Raw genomic sequence first — 13,298 nt, 5'->3', positions numbered from 1 at the left:
CAATGATTTATTGCACACTATGCAAAAGTTTTCACAAATGTACACGTACCATTTCATTAAAAAATGTAAAAGGAAATAGTTTTATTTTTAGGAATTTTTCATTGGTGTGAGCTGTCCTAATATAATGCTGAAGGATCAAAAATGAAATTTATGTACAATATTATGTCTCATTTTAGAGATATTCCGCAGTGCACATGCTCTAAAGAATACAACCAGTGATATGTACTCTTACAAAATGAAAAGGTTTTGATGCAAATTACAAGAAAATTACCTGTTTCTTGGACTTTCTTGGGCTGTAGGTTTCGTCAAAATCTTGCATCAACCAAGCGGCACTTCAACAGTCACTGCATAAGGATCATGTTTCCCCTGTACAGATTAAAATTACTGTTTCATTACTGGATCACTAATATATTAAAATGTGCATGCCAATTGCCAAGTTGTACAAAAAGTATTAAAATACATATATATGATATATTTAAATGTAATAAGTGTAACCTCTACAACCTTCTGATATACAATTCAGTAAACTGCAATGTTTAAAGCTACAATTATTTAATCACCGTGTCATTAGTGAATCTGCACCTGACTTTGCAAAATGTGTATAATTTATAAAAAAAAAAAATTTTAAGCACAAAAATTACGACTGAATTAAAAAAAAAAAATGTAGCTCTGTGAAAATGAGTGCCTAGTGGAAGTGGTCACATAAATTGAATAAGTTTGATATTTTGAATGCAATTTTCACTGTGTTTAAAAAGCACTACATATGATGTACTCATTTTCTTCTTTTTAATCAGTAAATTAAAAAAAAATAGACTCAATGACTGTTTAATCTGAAAAATGAGATTTGTAATCATTTTATGGTACAAAGTTTCGTAACTGATACCCAGTTACGGTACATGTATAAGCTTACATGCACATGTATGTCAGTAACTGGGATAAAAATGGTGGAATTGATGAAAAAAAAAGATATTTGGAATGCAACTTTCACTGTGTTTAAAAAGCACTACATATGATGTACTCATTTTCTTCTTTTTAATCAGTAAATTAAAAAAAATTAGACTCAATGACTGTTTAATCTGCAAAATGAGATTTGTAATCATTTTATGGTACAAGGTTTCGTAACTGATACCCAGTTACGGTACATGTAGGCCTATATAAGCTTACATGCACATGTCAGTAACTGGGATAAAAAATGGTGGAATTGATGGAAAAAAGATATTTTGAATGCAACTTTCACTGTGTATAAAAAGCACTACATATGATGTACTCATTTTCTTCTTTTTAATCAGTAAATTTAAAAAAAATTAGACTCAATGACTGTTTAATCTGCAAAATGAGATTTGTAATCATTTTATGGTACAAGGTTTCGTAACTGATACCCAGTTACATGTTTAAGCTTTACATGCACATGTATGTCAGTAACTGGGATAAAAATGGTGGAATTGATGGAAAAAAAGAGAGATGTATTGCACAAGTGTTAATCATGTATCAAAGTGTGTAATATAGAAAGTTTTGAACAACAAAAATATTTTGGAACAAAACTGTTCGTAAAAAAAAATAAGTAATGTGTCTATCTAGGGTTATTCAAAATTATTTATGATGTACAAATGGGTGACTGCTCTATGTTCCGACTCCCCTATGTTCCGACAGCCCGCACATAAGATTGTGTTACTCCCGGTTAGGGTTAGGAATAGGAATATGTGCAGTCGGAACACAGGGATGTTGGAACATAGGGGTGTCAGAACATAGCGGTGTAACCGTACAAGTGTATGTATGTACTATTAAACTAAAGTGCACTGATACAGGGGATTGAGAAGTTTGTCAGCTCAGGACTTAAATTTCCTAGAAATTGAAATCTTTTGCATAAATTGATTCTTTGTGCATTAACAAATTCTGAAAATGGATAAAAAGTGTTGGAAACGCCTTATTTGGCAGGAGGGGTTATTGTAACTAACTCATGGTGTTAATGATATTCTACAGTTAAACTGTTGACAACTTTGGATGGTTCCTTGTGCTGAAGAAAATTAAATGAAATTTGTTTGCACCTTAGTCAGTTTAATCTTGTGAAAAGACTGTTGAACTTATATTAACCATGGATTAACTTTATTGGTTTTAAATAACATATTGGTGGCATGTATTCAGTGTTAGAGAATCTTTTAAAAATGTATACATTTGTACATAGTGGTAAAGAAGGTTCCGATTGCAGTATAAAATGTTTTCTTGACGTACATAATACGTACTGGGAATTCGTAATTTCGTAAGAGAACGAAGTGGAATGGAGGATGGGGAAGATGGTGGCAAATAGACCATTATCATGTTGCAGCCATATGATTTTTCCCCATTCAGATCAATGTAACCAAAGCGAGGCTGGAAGATAAATAGTCTGGTTACTTTTGCACAAAACCATTATCATTCAGTACTTTTACTGGATACTGGGAACATGACTAAAATGTTGGAAGCATGATAAAGTTCCATGGGAGTGAATCCATGGTGATATTGGTGACACTGATGGGGATGCTGGTGATGATAGGATTAGGGTCATGGTTACCTAACAACATAGCTGGACCAATGCACAAACAATGACTTTAAAGTTTTCTGCATATATGTAACAAGTACAATCAGTGTTTACAATATTAACAATGTTTAAACATGTAATCACAAGCACTTTTAAACGTAAAACGTAATGTTTGGGCCATTCTTTGGTTGCGTGTGTCCTTAAAATGGGCAAATGGAAACACTATATTCTTCTGGTTAGGTTATAATTTTTTTTTTAAATGAAAAAAAAAAAAAGGTCTAAAAAGCACAATTTTAAAGGTCAAATGGATACAATACCGGTATTTGGAGGTTGCCAAATTACATTTAAGCTAAGCATCACTTCAAATCAATGAAAATGTTTTTGTTTTGTTCCATTATAAATTTTCCAAAGAATGGCCCTCATGAATATTGATAATCCTGAATTTAATTTAGCACATTATAATTATCAAGTGGAATGGCAGGATGTGAGTATTGATGTAAGGCTGAGGATAAGAGCCATACCCTGTGGAAAACCTATTTTCTTTCTCATGATTTTAAGCTAGGATATGATACTAGTTTGTGGTTTTGCTTTCAAAATGTGAAGGACAACAAAACTGATCTACTAGAGCAATATGAATGAGTTGGAAAGGAAAATCTAATAACTGGGACATTCTCATTTGCTTATTAGTGGAATATCTTAGCATTTCTTGGTTTGTTTAGTAGCTCATCCTAGCTACTATGTGGCACAGATATTGATGAAGGTTAACGAGAACAAAAATTTGTTATTTTCTTATAACAAATGTTATAATGTCTTGAAGGATCAGTAAATAGATTGTAATGTGAGGTTTTAAATTACATGGAACATAGAATTGAGATTGTTTTGGGGGTGGTGGACATCAGAAGGAAATAAATATGCACAAAAAAGAAAGCTTGGCTCAAAGCATGATTTATTTAAAGTCTTGTCATGCTTGTGTGTTGACCAATTACCGTCAACTGCTGTCAAATACCTGCAAAACAGACCCTCATGCTAACCTAGTAATAAAAGAGGCACAGCACTGTACAAAATTTGAGGAAGTAGAATTTTGACTGATTTGACTTGTGTTTTTGTTCGTAAAAATATACTTTTCTTCTGGACAAAATCTAAAGATCTCACTTCACCTAGCTTGAGTAACTCCAGCTGACATGCTCATATTCATTCACATGTTACATGTGAATGAATATGAGCATGTCAGCTGGAGTTACTCAAGCTACAAGTGCTACTGCTACATTCTAAACAATAATAAACGTGATGCAAAGTGCAAGTTTAAACTTGCGCGGGGGACTCAAATTGCGCTCGACAGTGTTTTCTTTGACTTGAGAGCGGAACAAGCATGACAAGTAAAAACGGGAGGTGACCTAAACTACACCAGTACACGACTACCATGAAAGGAAACCTCAAACGACATTCATCCTGTTACTTTAGTATAAATGGTCAAATTTAACGTAAATTTAAAAGCAAAATCAAAGACTCACGACACTTCTTAGTTTCTGCTGAAACTAACTGCGCAGACGACACCGACAACACAATTTTGCCAAAAAAATACAAGACATGACCTTACAAAAATAGGGTGGGTATCTAAATATGATCGCAAAAAAATGTATAAGATCTTTTCAACATTCAATAATATTTTTAAGTTAAGTATATTATATGATTTTAAAATTCATAAAAATAAAATTTGATCCTATTACATAAGGGACAAAGATAAATAATTTAATTGTATAGAATAAGTAACTTTACACACCCCTATCTAAAATGGAATAAACCTTTTAAAAAGATGGCAGTCTTAAACCTGATACCCTCAACGTGCCGTCAGAACAGAAAGGAGACAGTGAACAGACTACCAGTACTAGCGATAGCGCACTAAATGCCGAATGGTGGCGCACTATGCAATGCACATGGAAAACCTTGAGATCTTGCATCAGAACATTCGGAAGTGTTAGGTATTTTCTGTAACTGTAAGTATCGTTTTAATCCTACTTTCTTAAGTCCCCCGCACTACCCGACCCTTATGGTCATTGTTGGGATTTGGTCTTGGTTAAAAGGCCCCAGGGTTGAGGATTTTTGCCTTTTCTCCCACTTCAGTTCACCGTAATTTTGTTTTTGTACAGGCGCCGGATATATGGCGGAACATTGTGTGTTAAGTCGGTCAAGCAAGTCGGTGTCTGAGGCCGGGGGTGGGGGGGGGGGGGGGGGGGGGGGAGGCGGACTGTGGTACATTATTGCTTGATAAAAATGGAAAATTCACATTTGCACTGTACATTGTAATTAACATTCACTCATGATCATATCTGTAAATGATGGATACGACGTTTTTCACATTAACTTATTTCTGTCTTGTTATTTCAGGGGTCAGCAAGTTCGTCAGAAGGGCAAGGCATTGTCCAGACCCATCTATGATCTGATTTGAGCTTTTCGTCCTACAAACAGTATGGCAGCCTGCGTAGTCACAACGTTGAGAAGATTTCCTCTTGCCATACATCACCATGGCAACCTCAGAAACGTACAGCTAGTACAAAACGCACCACATAAAAACGCCTCAACCCTGCTCCTCCAAAGAACAAGAAGTAGTGTACAAATCTCCAGACCTGTCAAGACTGGAGTTTGCACATGTACGTGCTCACAGCTCCAGAAAAACCATGGCTCACTGAAATCAAAGGAGCCCTTTTTAATATCTTCAAACCTGGCCTACACAACTTCTTCGATTTTTACTGGAATGCAGGATCAAGTATTCAAGTCGAGATCAGATACAATTTTTGGCAGTCAAAGTCTTTACAATGGATTTGTGGTTGCTCCTCTCATGCATGCGCCAAATAGCACAAGAAGCATTTGTTCAAGCGTGCCTCTGACAAACATTCACCGCAACAGGACTCCAGGTGGCGCTTCTAGTAACCAGCTGACTGGTCCCCACCTATTGCGTGGTACCCCATCTCGCAGCCTGTTTGGATTGCCTGATAGGTCAGCTTGGGCCAGTGCCATTGCTGAGGCAGAGAAGATAGTCGGGTACCCGACCTCCTTCATTGGTCTGCGTTGCCTGTTGAGCGACGAGCTGTCCAATGTGGCGATGCAAGTACGCAAGCTTGTTGGCACCAAACACCCACTGGTGAAAACGGCAAAGTAAATACAAACTCATGTGTGTTTGCTTTTGTTTTATCTGATGCGGGGAAAAGTCTCAAATCATAATCCTCACCGACAATTTTCCAATTGTCAATCTAATCAGCGTCATTATCAACATCGTCACCATCAGGCATGCAACTTGGAAGTAGCACAAAAAAAGTAAACTCCAATCTTTACAAGACTTTGTTCAGTGTTTTTCAATTTTTATTGGCATGAAAGTGTGAAGTGAAAAACGAGGAAATCAGCTGATCCAAGGAAAAGTTGCATGCCTGCACCATTTTGCTACTACCATAGCTTTCATCATCTTCAAAAGTGCAGATCACTTTATTCATTGTTACATTTTCTTAGTTTGAACCTTCAAACTGCATATCCATTGACTGATAAGACATTTAGCCCCGCCTTCTTTTTTGACCAATCACAGCATTGATTGCACAATGAATGAACATAATGGGCGGGGCTTAATGACTCGGTCTGTTGTCTTGCCCCATTTTACAGGAATTTGGTCTACGATGGCAAGCATAACATCCAGACGAGAGGCTTGATCATTCTACTGATCTCCAAGGCCGCGGGGCCCTCCCCAAAGGGCACAGACAACCAGAGCATGGTCAGAGGCATATACCCAAGGTAAAAAAAACAAAAGGGGAATTCTGTCTGCCATGCCATGGTTTTTTTCCTATCAAATAATTTGGAGATTATGAGGTACAGTGTATGTACACATTAGCTTACTCTTTGAATGACATCACCAAATGTGTGGTGATACATACAAAGTTAATAGAAAGATACTTATGCAAAGTTATTGAGATCATGGTCTTTGTAGCGGCTGTATCTGACTTCGTAACTCCAATCTTTTCCTGCACTTTATTGCCATTTTCCAGTCAGAGAACCCTTGCTGAAATTGCCGAGATGATCCACACAGCCTTCTTGGTCCACAAGGGCGTGGTCAACATCCGGGACCTCCTCCCTTCCGACGGGCCCCGCAGCGTGATGGAATTCGGCAACAAGATCTCCGTTCTGAGCGGCGACTTCTTACTAGCCAGCGCCTGCATGGGGCTCGCCAAGCTGCGCAATACCTACGTAGTGGATCTCATCTCACAAGCCATCTCAGACCTAACGGAAGCCGCCTTCATGGCCTTTTCGGAGGAAGGGGCGGAGCCAGGAGCCACTGGGCGGGGTCAGCTACCCTTACCAAACCTGGGCGTGGCCGACTGGACGCGGTACGTGTACCTGTCCTCGGGCAGTCTGATTGCCAAGAGCTGTCGGGCGGCGCTGGAGTTGGCTGGACACGGGGAGGAGATGCAGAAGTGTGCGTTTGAGTTTGGCAAGAATATCGCCCTTGCTCAACAGGTAAAGAATACATCATACATGCACTTCAGACTGGTACTTCAGTGTGAATTTATGCAAGTCAGAACTCACATTTTAAAAATATTTGGCTAATGTATATGTCCTTTTTTTTTTTTTAATCTAGCTCCATCAAGAACTACAATTGTTCACAGCATTCAATGGCAGCCCGACTTCCTTTAGTCTGACATCCGCCCCTGTCCTGTTACATCTTGAAGGCAGCGGAAACCGAGACAGAGTCAGTAACCAGACCAAACTTGACATGAAAAAGGTCAGACACCTAAAATTCTTATGTCAAGTACAATTTTTTTTTTTTACAACAGTTCCAGATTGTTTTCTTTAGTGCTCCTGAAAAATCATATAATTGTGAAAATTAGACCAAGACCTAAGCAGTACAAAACATTTTTAAGATTGTTCTATTAATTTTAGCTCCCTTATATTATAATCTTACAGATTTTGAACAGATTTCTTTCCTTCATTCTCACATTTCAGCTTCATCGGGAAATCCGTGCGGGATCAGCGATTGCAAAGTCTCAGGACCTCTGTCGGACTTACGCCGAGTCTGCCCGTCTCGCAATCAGTGAATTCCCCCAATCGGAGGCACGGGACGCCCTGCTGAAAATGGTCAAGGCCGTCTCATGATGATAGGAGTTGATTCGGGACCTTGATGCCTTCTAGGACATATTTCTTAAACGCATACATGACCCTTCATATGGTAGCAGCCATCTTGGTATAGTTCCTGTGTTCATCTCTTTAAGAATACCACATAGAAGTTTAAGACATCAGCCTTATTTTGACCCGAGACAAACTAACCTTTATGGTTATTAAGGATGGAATTTTGAAAAGAAGGGTGCTACATGAAAAATGCAAATTCCACAATTATTTTAATTTTAAGCTCCATTCAGATTTTTTTCGGCAACAGGAACTTATACTTTTTTTATTCCTTGTGGAATAAAATATGTCTTTAGTCAAAGTAAATGTACAAAAAACAAGATTTTAAAGAACCAGTGTTTTCTAGATTTTTAATCCCTAAAATTCACATGTACTTCATTGTGGTGAATATAGGATGTGTGTTGTATTTGATTTCCCAATTAAAGAGATTAATGACTTATATACCAAAAGAAACGGTCTAATTGAATAATTTGAATACATGTAATAAATTTCTCACCATAAAATGTACATGTAGTACTACGTACATATTAAAATGAAACGGATTTGAGTTTTAAATATTTACATCAGAGAATAAAATTAAATACACAATTTTGTTTGATAATCTCGTTTCTTTTGAAGCATAATCTTTGAAATTTTTTCTGAAATGTGTGCCCAGGGTTTTATTCGTGGTGGAGGGCAAGTGAATCTCGGAGATACCACTGATCATGTGATGACGTAGTAAACCGGTTCCTGCTGATCACTTGATGACGTAGAAAACCGGTTCCCCGCTGCCTGGTTTCTTGCCCATGGTCAGCCGCCGGAGTTTAGCCAGCAGCAAGGCAAAGGCTTTGGTCTTGGAGCCTAGACTGAGCGCCTGCATGTCTTTCTCACTGAGGAAGCTCCCATCTGTTGGGTTATACACAAGGGTGGAAAAGAAAGAAGTCTTGGTACTAGAATATGATCGCGTCCAAATTATATGGCTAGGGCTCGTAGTTGCACATGCACCCATGGCAGTGGCTGACGCTGGTCATCGGCAATTACAAGTAATTCGAATGTGACCTGAGACCCAGCCGACAGTCGACATCTGAAAAGGCATTGTTGTCCGTGGCTGTGGCCATTCAAAGTAGCAGATCATGAATAATACAAACCAGAGACCAATACACACACAAAATAACAAAAAGAGCATAATAAAAACCAAAGCCGGAGGCTTGAATTAAAGGTGATTTTTTTGCTTAGAATTTTTTAAAAACAAGCATTTTTTTCTTTTTAAATGTTGACCCAATTCATTCAGAATATGGTATTACAAAAAGCAGCTCCGAACCGTTCATACCTTGTTTTTGGGATAGCATTGCATTGATGTCGGCCAGTTTCTGGTTGATCACGTCGATGGGGAACAGACGCTGGAGATAATCAGCTACTTGTCCAAACTCCGCATCTGTCACCGGGGCGATGGAGCAGTCCACACTGAATCAGAAAAAAAATGGAATGTGAAATTTGAAATTTGACATGAGTTTTTGAATTTTGATTTTGAATTTGAATTTGAATTTTGAATTTTGAATTTGAAATAAAATTTGAAATGTGAAATTTGTGGAATTTTAAAATTCTGCTGGTAAAGGGAGGACTAAAAACAACTGGGAAAAAATGGGAAAAATTTCTCCTCTCAATGTATATTTGCCTCTGCATATGTAGGCTAAATTTAAAGGAAAGCACAAGATAAGTAAAGTATTTTTGTAATTAAAAAATGTAAAGGTGCTTAGCCTTTGCAAATTTACGTCGTGAAAAATTTTGCCCTTACAAATTTGTGTTCGCGTTTGCCTATTGCCAGGAACGGCCCTTTCCAACTGGGTACAAACTGGGTACAAACTAAATCCCAATGTGGACTTTTTCAATCATAAAAAAAATTGTCTTACCAATTTACAGCGGAGGTTTGGTTTGGTTTTGTTGCCTGGCTTGGTTTTGTCGCTTGGGTTTCATTGAATGCACTCTGCAGGACAGGTGTCCTCGGAACATCACCATGGCTGTCGTATACATGGGGTTCAGGAATACTGTCGGCCGGGAGTTGAGGGGCGGGTTCTACCGAAACTGGCTTGATGTCTACAAATCTTTCAGAATTTTTGGAGAAGCATGTCGATAAAAATTTTTTAGTGAATGTATACAGTAAGCAAAATATTAAGCATGGAATAACATTTTTGGCTAGCAAATTGATTTTAACCTCCAAACCACATTTAGATCTTGGTTTAACCAACAATAATTATTTTGACAACTTTACTGTTGGGCGTGTTACCTTTGATACGTCATGGTCAGTTCTGGGGTCTGCGGCATTTCGGGTTCCCCGGCCAATGCGGCCAATCGTTGATGACCCTTGGGTGTGGTTGTTTGGGAAGGTTGACCATTGCCTGCTCCCGATACTGTAAACAAAAAAAATTGTCCCAGAACTTGTGAGACAAAAAACCATCAAGTAGGACTCGAACCCATGACCAAAGTTTTACAAGTAAAGATTTCTTTACCAATCATGCACTAAACTTGCAAGGGTCTACTGCCTAAAAAAACTGATTTTAATAAAAGCGGGTACCAGAATGAGGAAATTAAAAACAAATTCTGTCATGGTCGTGATGTTTGCTCTTACCCTGAAGAAACTGTGGTTCTGGCTGGATATTGTTCTCGGACCCAAATTTTTCTGCGAGCTGTACAGGCTCCGTTGGCATCTCGTTCGCAGAAAACTGCTGGTATAACTGAACTGGCTCACACGGCAGTGTGGGGGCGCTGTTGAACCTCTCTGTGAGGCGCGCAGGCTCGGCCGGCATGGGTACCTGGGTGGCCTGGGTTGCCAGGCAGGGGGGCATCGGGGGTGTCACGTCTGCCGAATCAGGAGGGGCGTGGAGCTGGGTTGGGGGTGCCGGAAGAGGAACATACTGGAAAATGACAAAAAATTTACATCGTGATTAGCAACTGTAAGCACTAAAACTTAAAAACAATCTTACATCTTCGACCAGTTCTAGAAGGTTTACCTCCGCCCAAGCGGTGACTGTAGGGGGTTCTGGCTCAGGACTGGCCATGTCCGCGTCCCGTCGACTCGTGACCCTGAGGTCAGAGGTCATGGGCTTGACCTTCTTGGTTGACAACAGCACCGGGGGCACTGGGGAGTCCAGCAGGTAGGATTTGGTGTCTGGAAAGAAACAAAAGCAATATTGGGGAAGTAACTTTTGAATATTTTTTTTTTTTTAATTTTCAAATCATTTTTTTGACTCGTTTTAAGTTTGACTCACCGATAAACTGCTGGGGTGTCTCTGTGGGTATGCTCCGACTCCCGAACATGCCCGGGGTGACCAGAATGGTCCTGTTAGTGAAGGGGGTGAGCTGCAAATGCTTCTGGTATTGTTGAGGGGTGGAGGGGTACATGTAACTCGGGATAGCTGACGGAATGCTGGATGAAAAAGAATTCAAGCTCTTAAATGTACTAAGTTTGTATTAAATTTTGTATCAATCAATTTTGTATCAAGGAATAAATTTGTATCAATCTGATGGATAAGTTGCATCAATAGATCAAAATTTTGTTAATGCAAGAAACAGCCAACAAGATGTATTTTTGTCAAACACGAGTGAAGTCTTACCTTCCATACTGGTACCCGGTAAAATTCACCGTCTTCATGTCCTGTGGGTTACCGTTCAACCCGACGTGGGCCAGTCGGTCTATCGTCCACTGACTGAGGCCAAAGTCGGCCAGCTGGGGGGTTTTGTTCGGGTCGACCGGGGGAGCTGAGGAGGGGTCCTTGGGCGGAGTTGAGGGGCTGGGAGTTTTAGTTAAGTATCTCAAGGAAGACAGTCAAATATCAACAAACTAAGAAAATTTCAGGTCTCAAAAATAAAATAAAAAATTTAAAAAAATTGTTGAACTTTTGGCGTTTGTGTAACATACAAAAAATTCTTGGAACAAGAATAAATGAGAACAATACATACTAAGTTTTTCTTTTTCTTTTCTAATAGGATACATTTTTTCTTCAGTGCTGTGACAGTCCTTGGTTGTTTCTGGAGAAGGTTCAGGTGTCACATTTTCCTTGGATTGTTTCTTCTTTTTATCTTCAATTAAAATAAAAAGAGAAGACAGTTTGAATAAAATGTATAAACTTTTGAAGGAGGCAAAGGATAAGGCAAGTATTTTTCCAACTTTGGTCGTCAACAATGTGTACAATAGTTTGTGTCTTAGTACTCATTGTCTTCCACCTGTGGAAGACACTTAGTTTACTTTTTGGCATTTTTTGTGTGTGTGTTGATTATATGCAGGTGTCTGCGTGTAGTCATGGGTAAAAGGTGTTTTTTTTTCTCATTCCCCCCCCCCCCTCCAAAAAAAATTAGGGTAAGTGCTGTCAAAACAGGGTAGGTAGGGTAACCAGAAGCAGAACTATTATTTGTTTTGGCCTCACAACTCAAAAATTGAAAAAAATGTTTTCCTCAGTAATAACCTTGCTGTGACTGTAGTTTCTCCACACTGTTGTAAGGCTTGTAGCCGTATTGCTCTAGGTACATCTCAAGATCAGTCACTTGCTGCTTGGTTATCTCACACAGACCCTCACAAGCATCTAGGGTCTCCTCAAATGATTCCGATGAGACATGGAGTTCTTTCAACTGCTGATGGACTTTTTCCTGCTCAAAATGATGATAATCACAACTTGTTGTTATTTATGTGGGGGGGGGGGGGGGTTGAGCCAGTAGGGGTGGGGCAGAAGAAGTATACTTAGTAAAAAACTTTTTTTTCATGCCCAACTTAGAAGTGAAGACTGCTTGGCCTCAGGCTCAGACATGTCAACAAATACTGAATGTTTTCCTTAATTTTATCAATCATCATGATCATCGTCACTTCAAATGTATTCATTCTTTTTTTTTAACAGCGTTATGATTATGGAAATAGACAAACGGATAATTTAAAAGGGATAAAATCAGACATCATTTTAATTTTGATAAAAAGATAAAATCTGAAAACCTGATAAATATTTCGCTGAATTTTCGGTAGGGGCCTAATCAAATCATGAATGACATGAATGATGTTGTAGGCCTACTTGTAAAATTGTAGTTTAGTAGCTGGAGTTACCCAGCCCTGAGTTTTATCATTGGGTTGTCTATTAGACAACCCAATGATAAAACTCAGGGCTGGGTAACTCCAGCTAGTAGTTTAGCATGTTTAGGAGGAAAAGCGTTTAGGAATTAGCCTCTATGACTTTTTATAATATGAGACTATGTTTTACAAGTTCCATTCATAAATCAAAGCCTCTGCCAGCCACACTGCAAAGAAGCCAAACTTCAAGTTCAAAGTACATTGTAGGCCCACCTTCATTTTCTGTGCATCATACTGCATTTCCTTCAACACGAGCCTTGCTGATCCATCCTGACTCGATGCCGACCTCACGGCGGCCGGTTTCTCCATACACGCCTTCAACCTCGCCGTTTCGCCCTCTGTAGACGTCGCCACACGGCGAAGTTTGGTGAAGAAATTCTCCTTTTCCATCGCTATCGACTATCGTATATAAATGGTCAAATGTTCAATCTTAGCGCAGAAAATTAGAGCGAAAATTTGAAGGAGATTTCAACAGTTTGAACATGGCGCTCTGAAAAATCCATCGATTGGAAAAGTGAAAGAGCGCCCTCT

At 39.0% G+C, this 13,298-nt stretch overlaps 3 protein-coding genes across 6 annotated transcripts in view; 1 reads left to right on the top strand and 2 right to left on the bottom strand.

Moving 5' to 3' along the window:
* Positions 1 to 4,114, bottom strand: part of LOC119746135 (quinone oxidoreductase PIG3-like) — a 32,903-nt gene extending 28,789 nt beyond the window's left edge. The window contains exons 1-2 of one of the 4 annotated variants that reach the window (XM_038222938.1): positions 4,027 to 4,114; positions 272 to 371 (exon numbers count right to left, since the gene is read on the bottom strand). In XM_038222938.1, coding sequence (XP_038078866.1) covers positions 272 to 319 — 48 coding nt within the window. In that variant the 5' untranslated portion in view covers positions 320 to 371; positions 4,027 to 4,114. Of the gene's footprint in view, positions 1 to 271; positions 372 to 4,026 lie in introns of those variants that run through there. The other 3 variants (XM_038222937.1, XM_038222934.1, XM_038222935.1) reach the window with 3 other exon arrangements.
* A 303-nt stretch (positions 4,115 to 4,417) lies between these two features.
* LOC119746133 (all trans-polyprenyl-diphosphate synthase PDSS2-like) lies at positions 4,418 to 8,266 on the top strand. The gene is made up of 6 exons (XM_038222932.1): positions 4,418 to 4,509; positions 4,901 to 5,668; positions 6,164 to 6,292; positions 6,544 to 7,012; positions 7,134 to 7,277; positions 7,499 to 8,266. The coding sequence occupies exons 2-6, from the start codon at positions 4,983 to 4,985 to the stop codon at positions 7,646 to 7,648; spliced, it is 1,578 nt and encodes a 525-aa protein (XP_038078860.1). The 5' UTR covers positions 4,418 to 4,509; positions 4,901 to 4,982; the 3' UTR covers positions 7,649 to 8,266.
* LOC119746132 (spindle and kinetochore-associated protein 3-like) lies at positions 7,878 to 13,289 on the bottom strand. Its single transcript, XM_038222930.1, has 11 exons — positions 12,981 to 13,289; positions 12,118 to 12,298; positions 11,647 to 11,734; positions 11,269 to 11,445; positions 10,924 to 11,081; positions 10,666 to 10,823; positions 10,284 to 10,569; positions 9,942 to 10,065; positions 9,568 to 9,759; positions 8,988 to 9,121; positions 7,878 to 8,563 (listed from the first exon to the last, which is right to left on the bottom strand). The coding sequence occupies exons 1-11, from the start codon at positions 13,155 to 13,157 to the stop codon at positions 8,415 to 8,417; spliced, it is 1,824 nt and encodes a 607-aa protein (XP_038078858.1). The 5' UTR covers positions 13,158 to 13,289; the 3' UTR covers positions 7,878 to 8,414.
* Positions 13,290 to 13,298: the final 9 nt, after the last annotated feature.

The sequence above is a fragment of the Patiria miniata genome, unplaced genomic scaffold (assembly GCF_015706575.1).
Source record: "Patiria miniata isolate m_02_andy unplaced genomic scaffold, ASM1570657v1 HiC_scaffold_7, whole genome shotgun sequence".
Classification (NCBI taxonomy): Eukaryota; Metazoa; Echinodermata; class Asteroidea; order Valvatida; family Asterinidae; genus Patiria; species Patiria miniata.
Note: the sequence above shows the minus strand (reverse complement) of the source record. Positions and strands in the feature narration are given on the sequence as shown.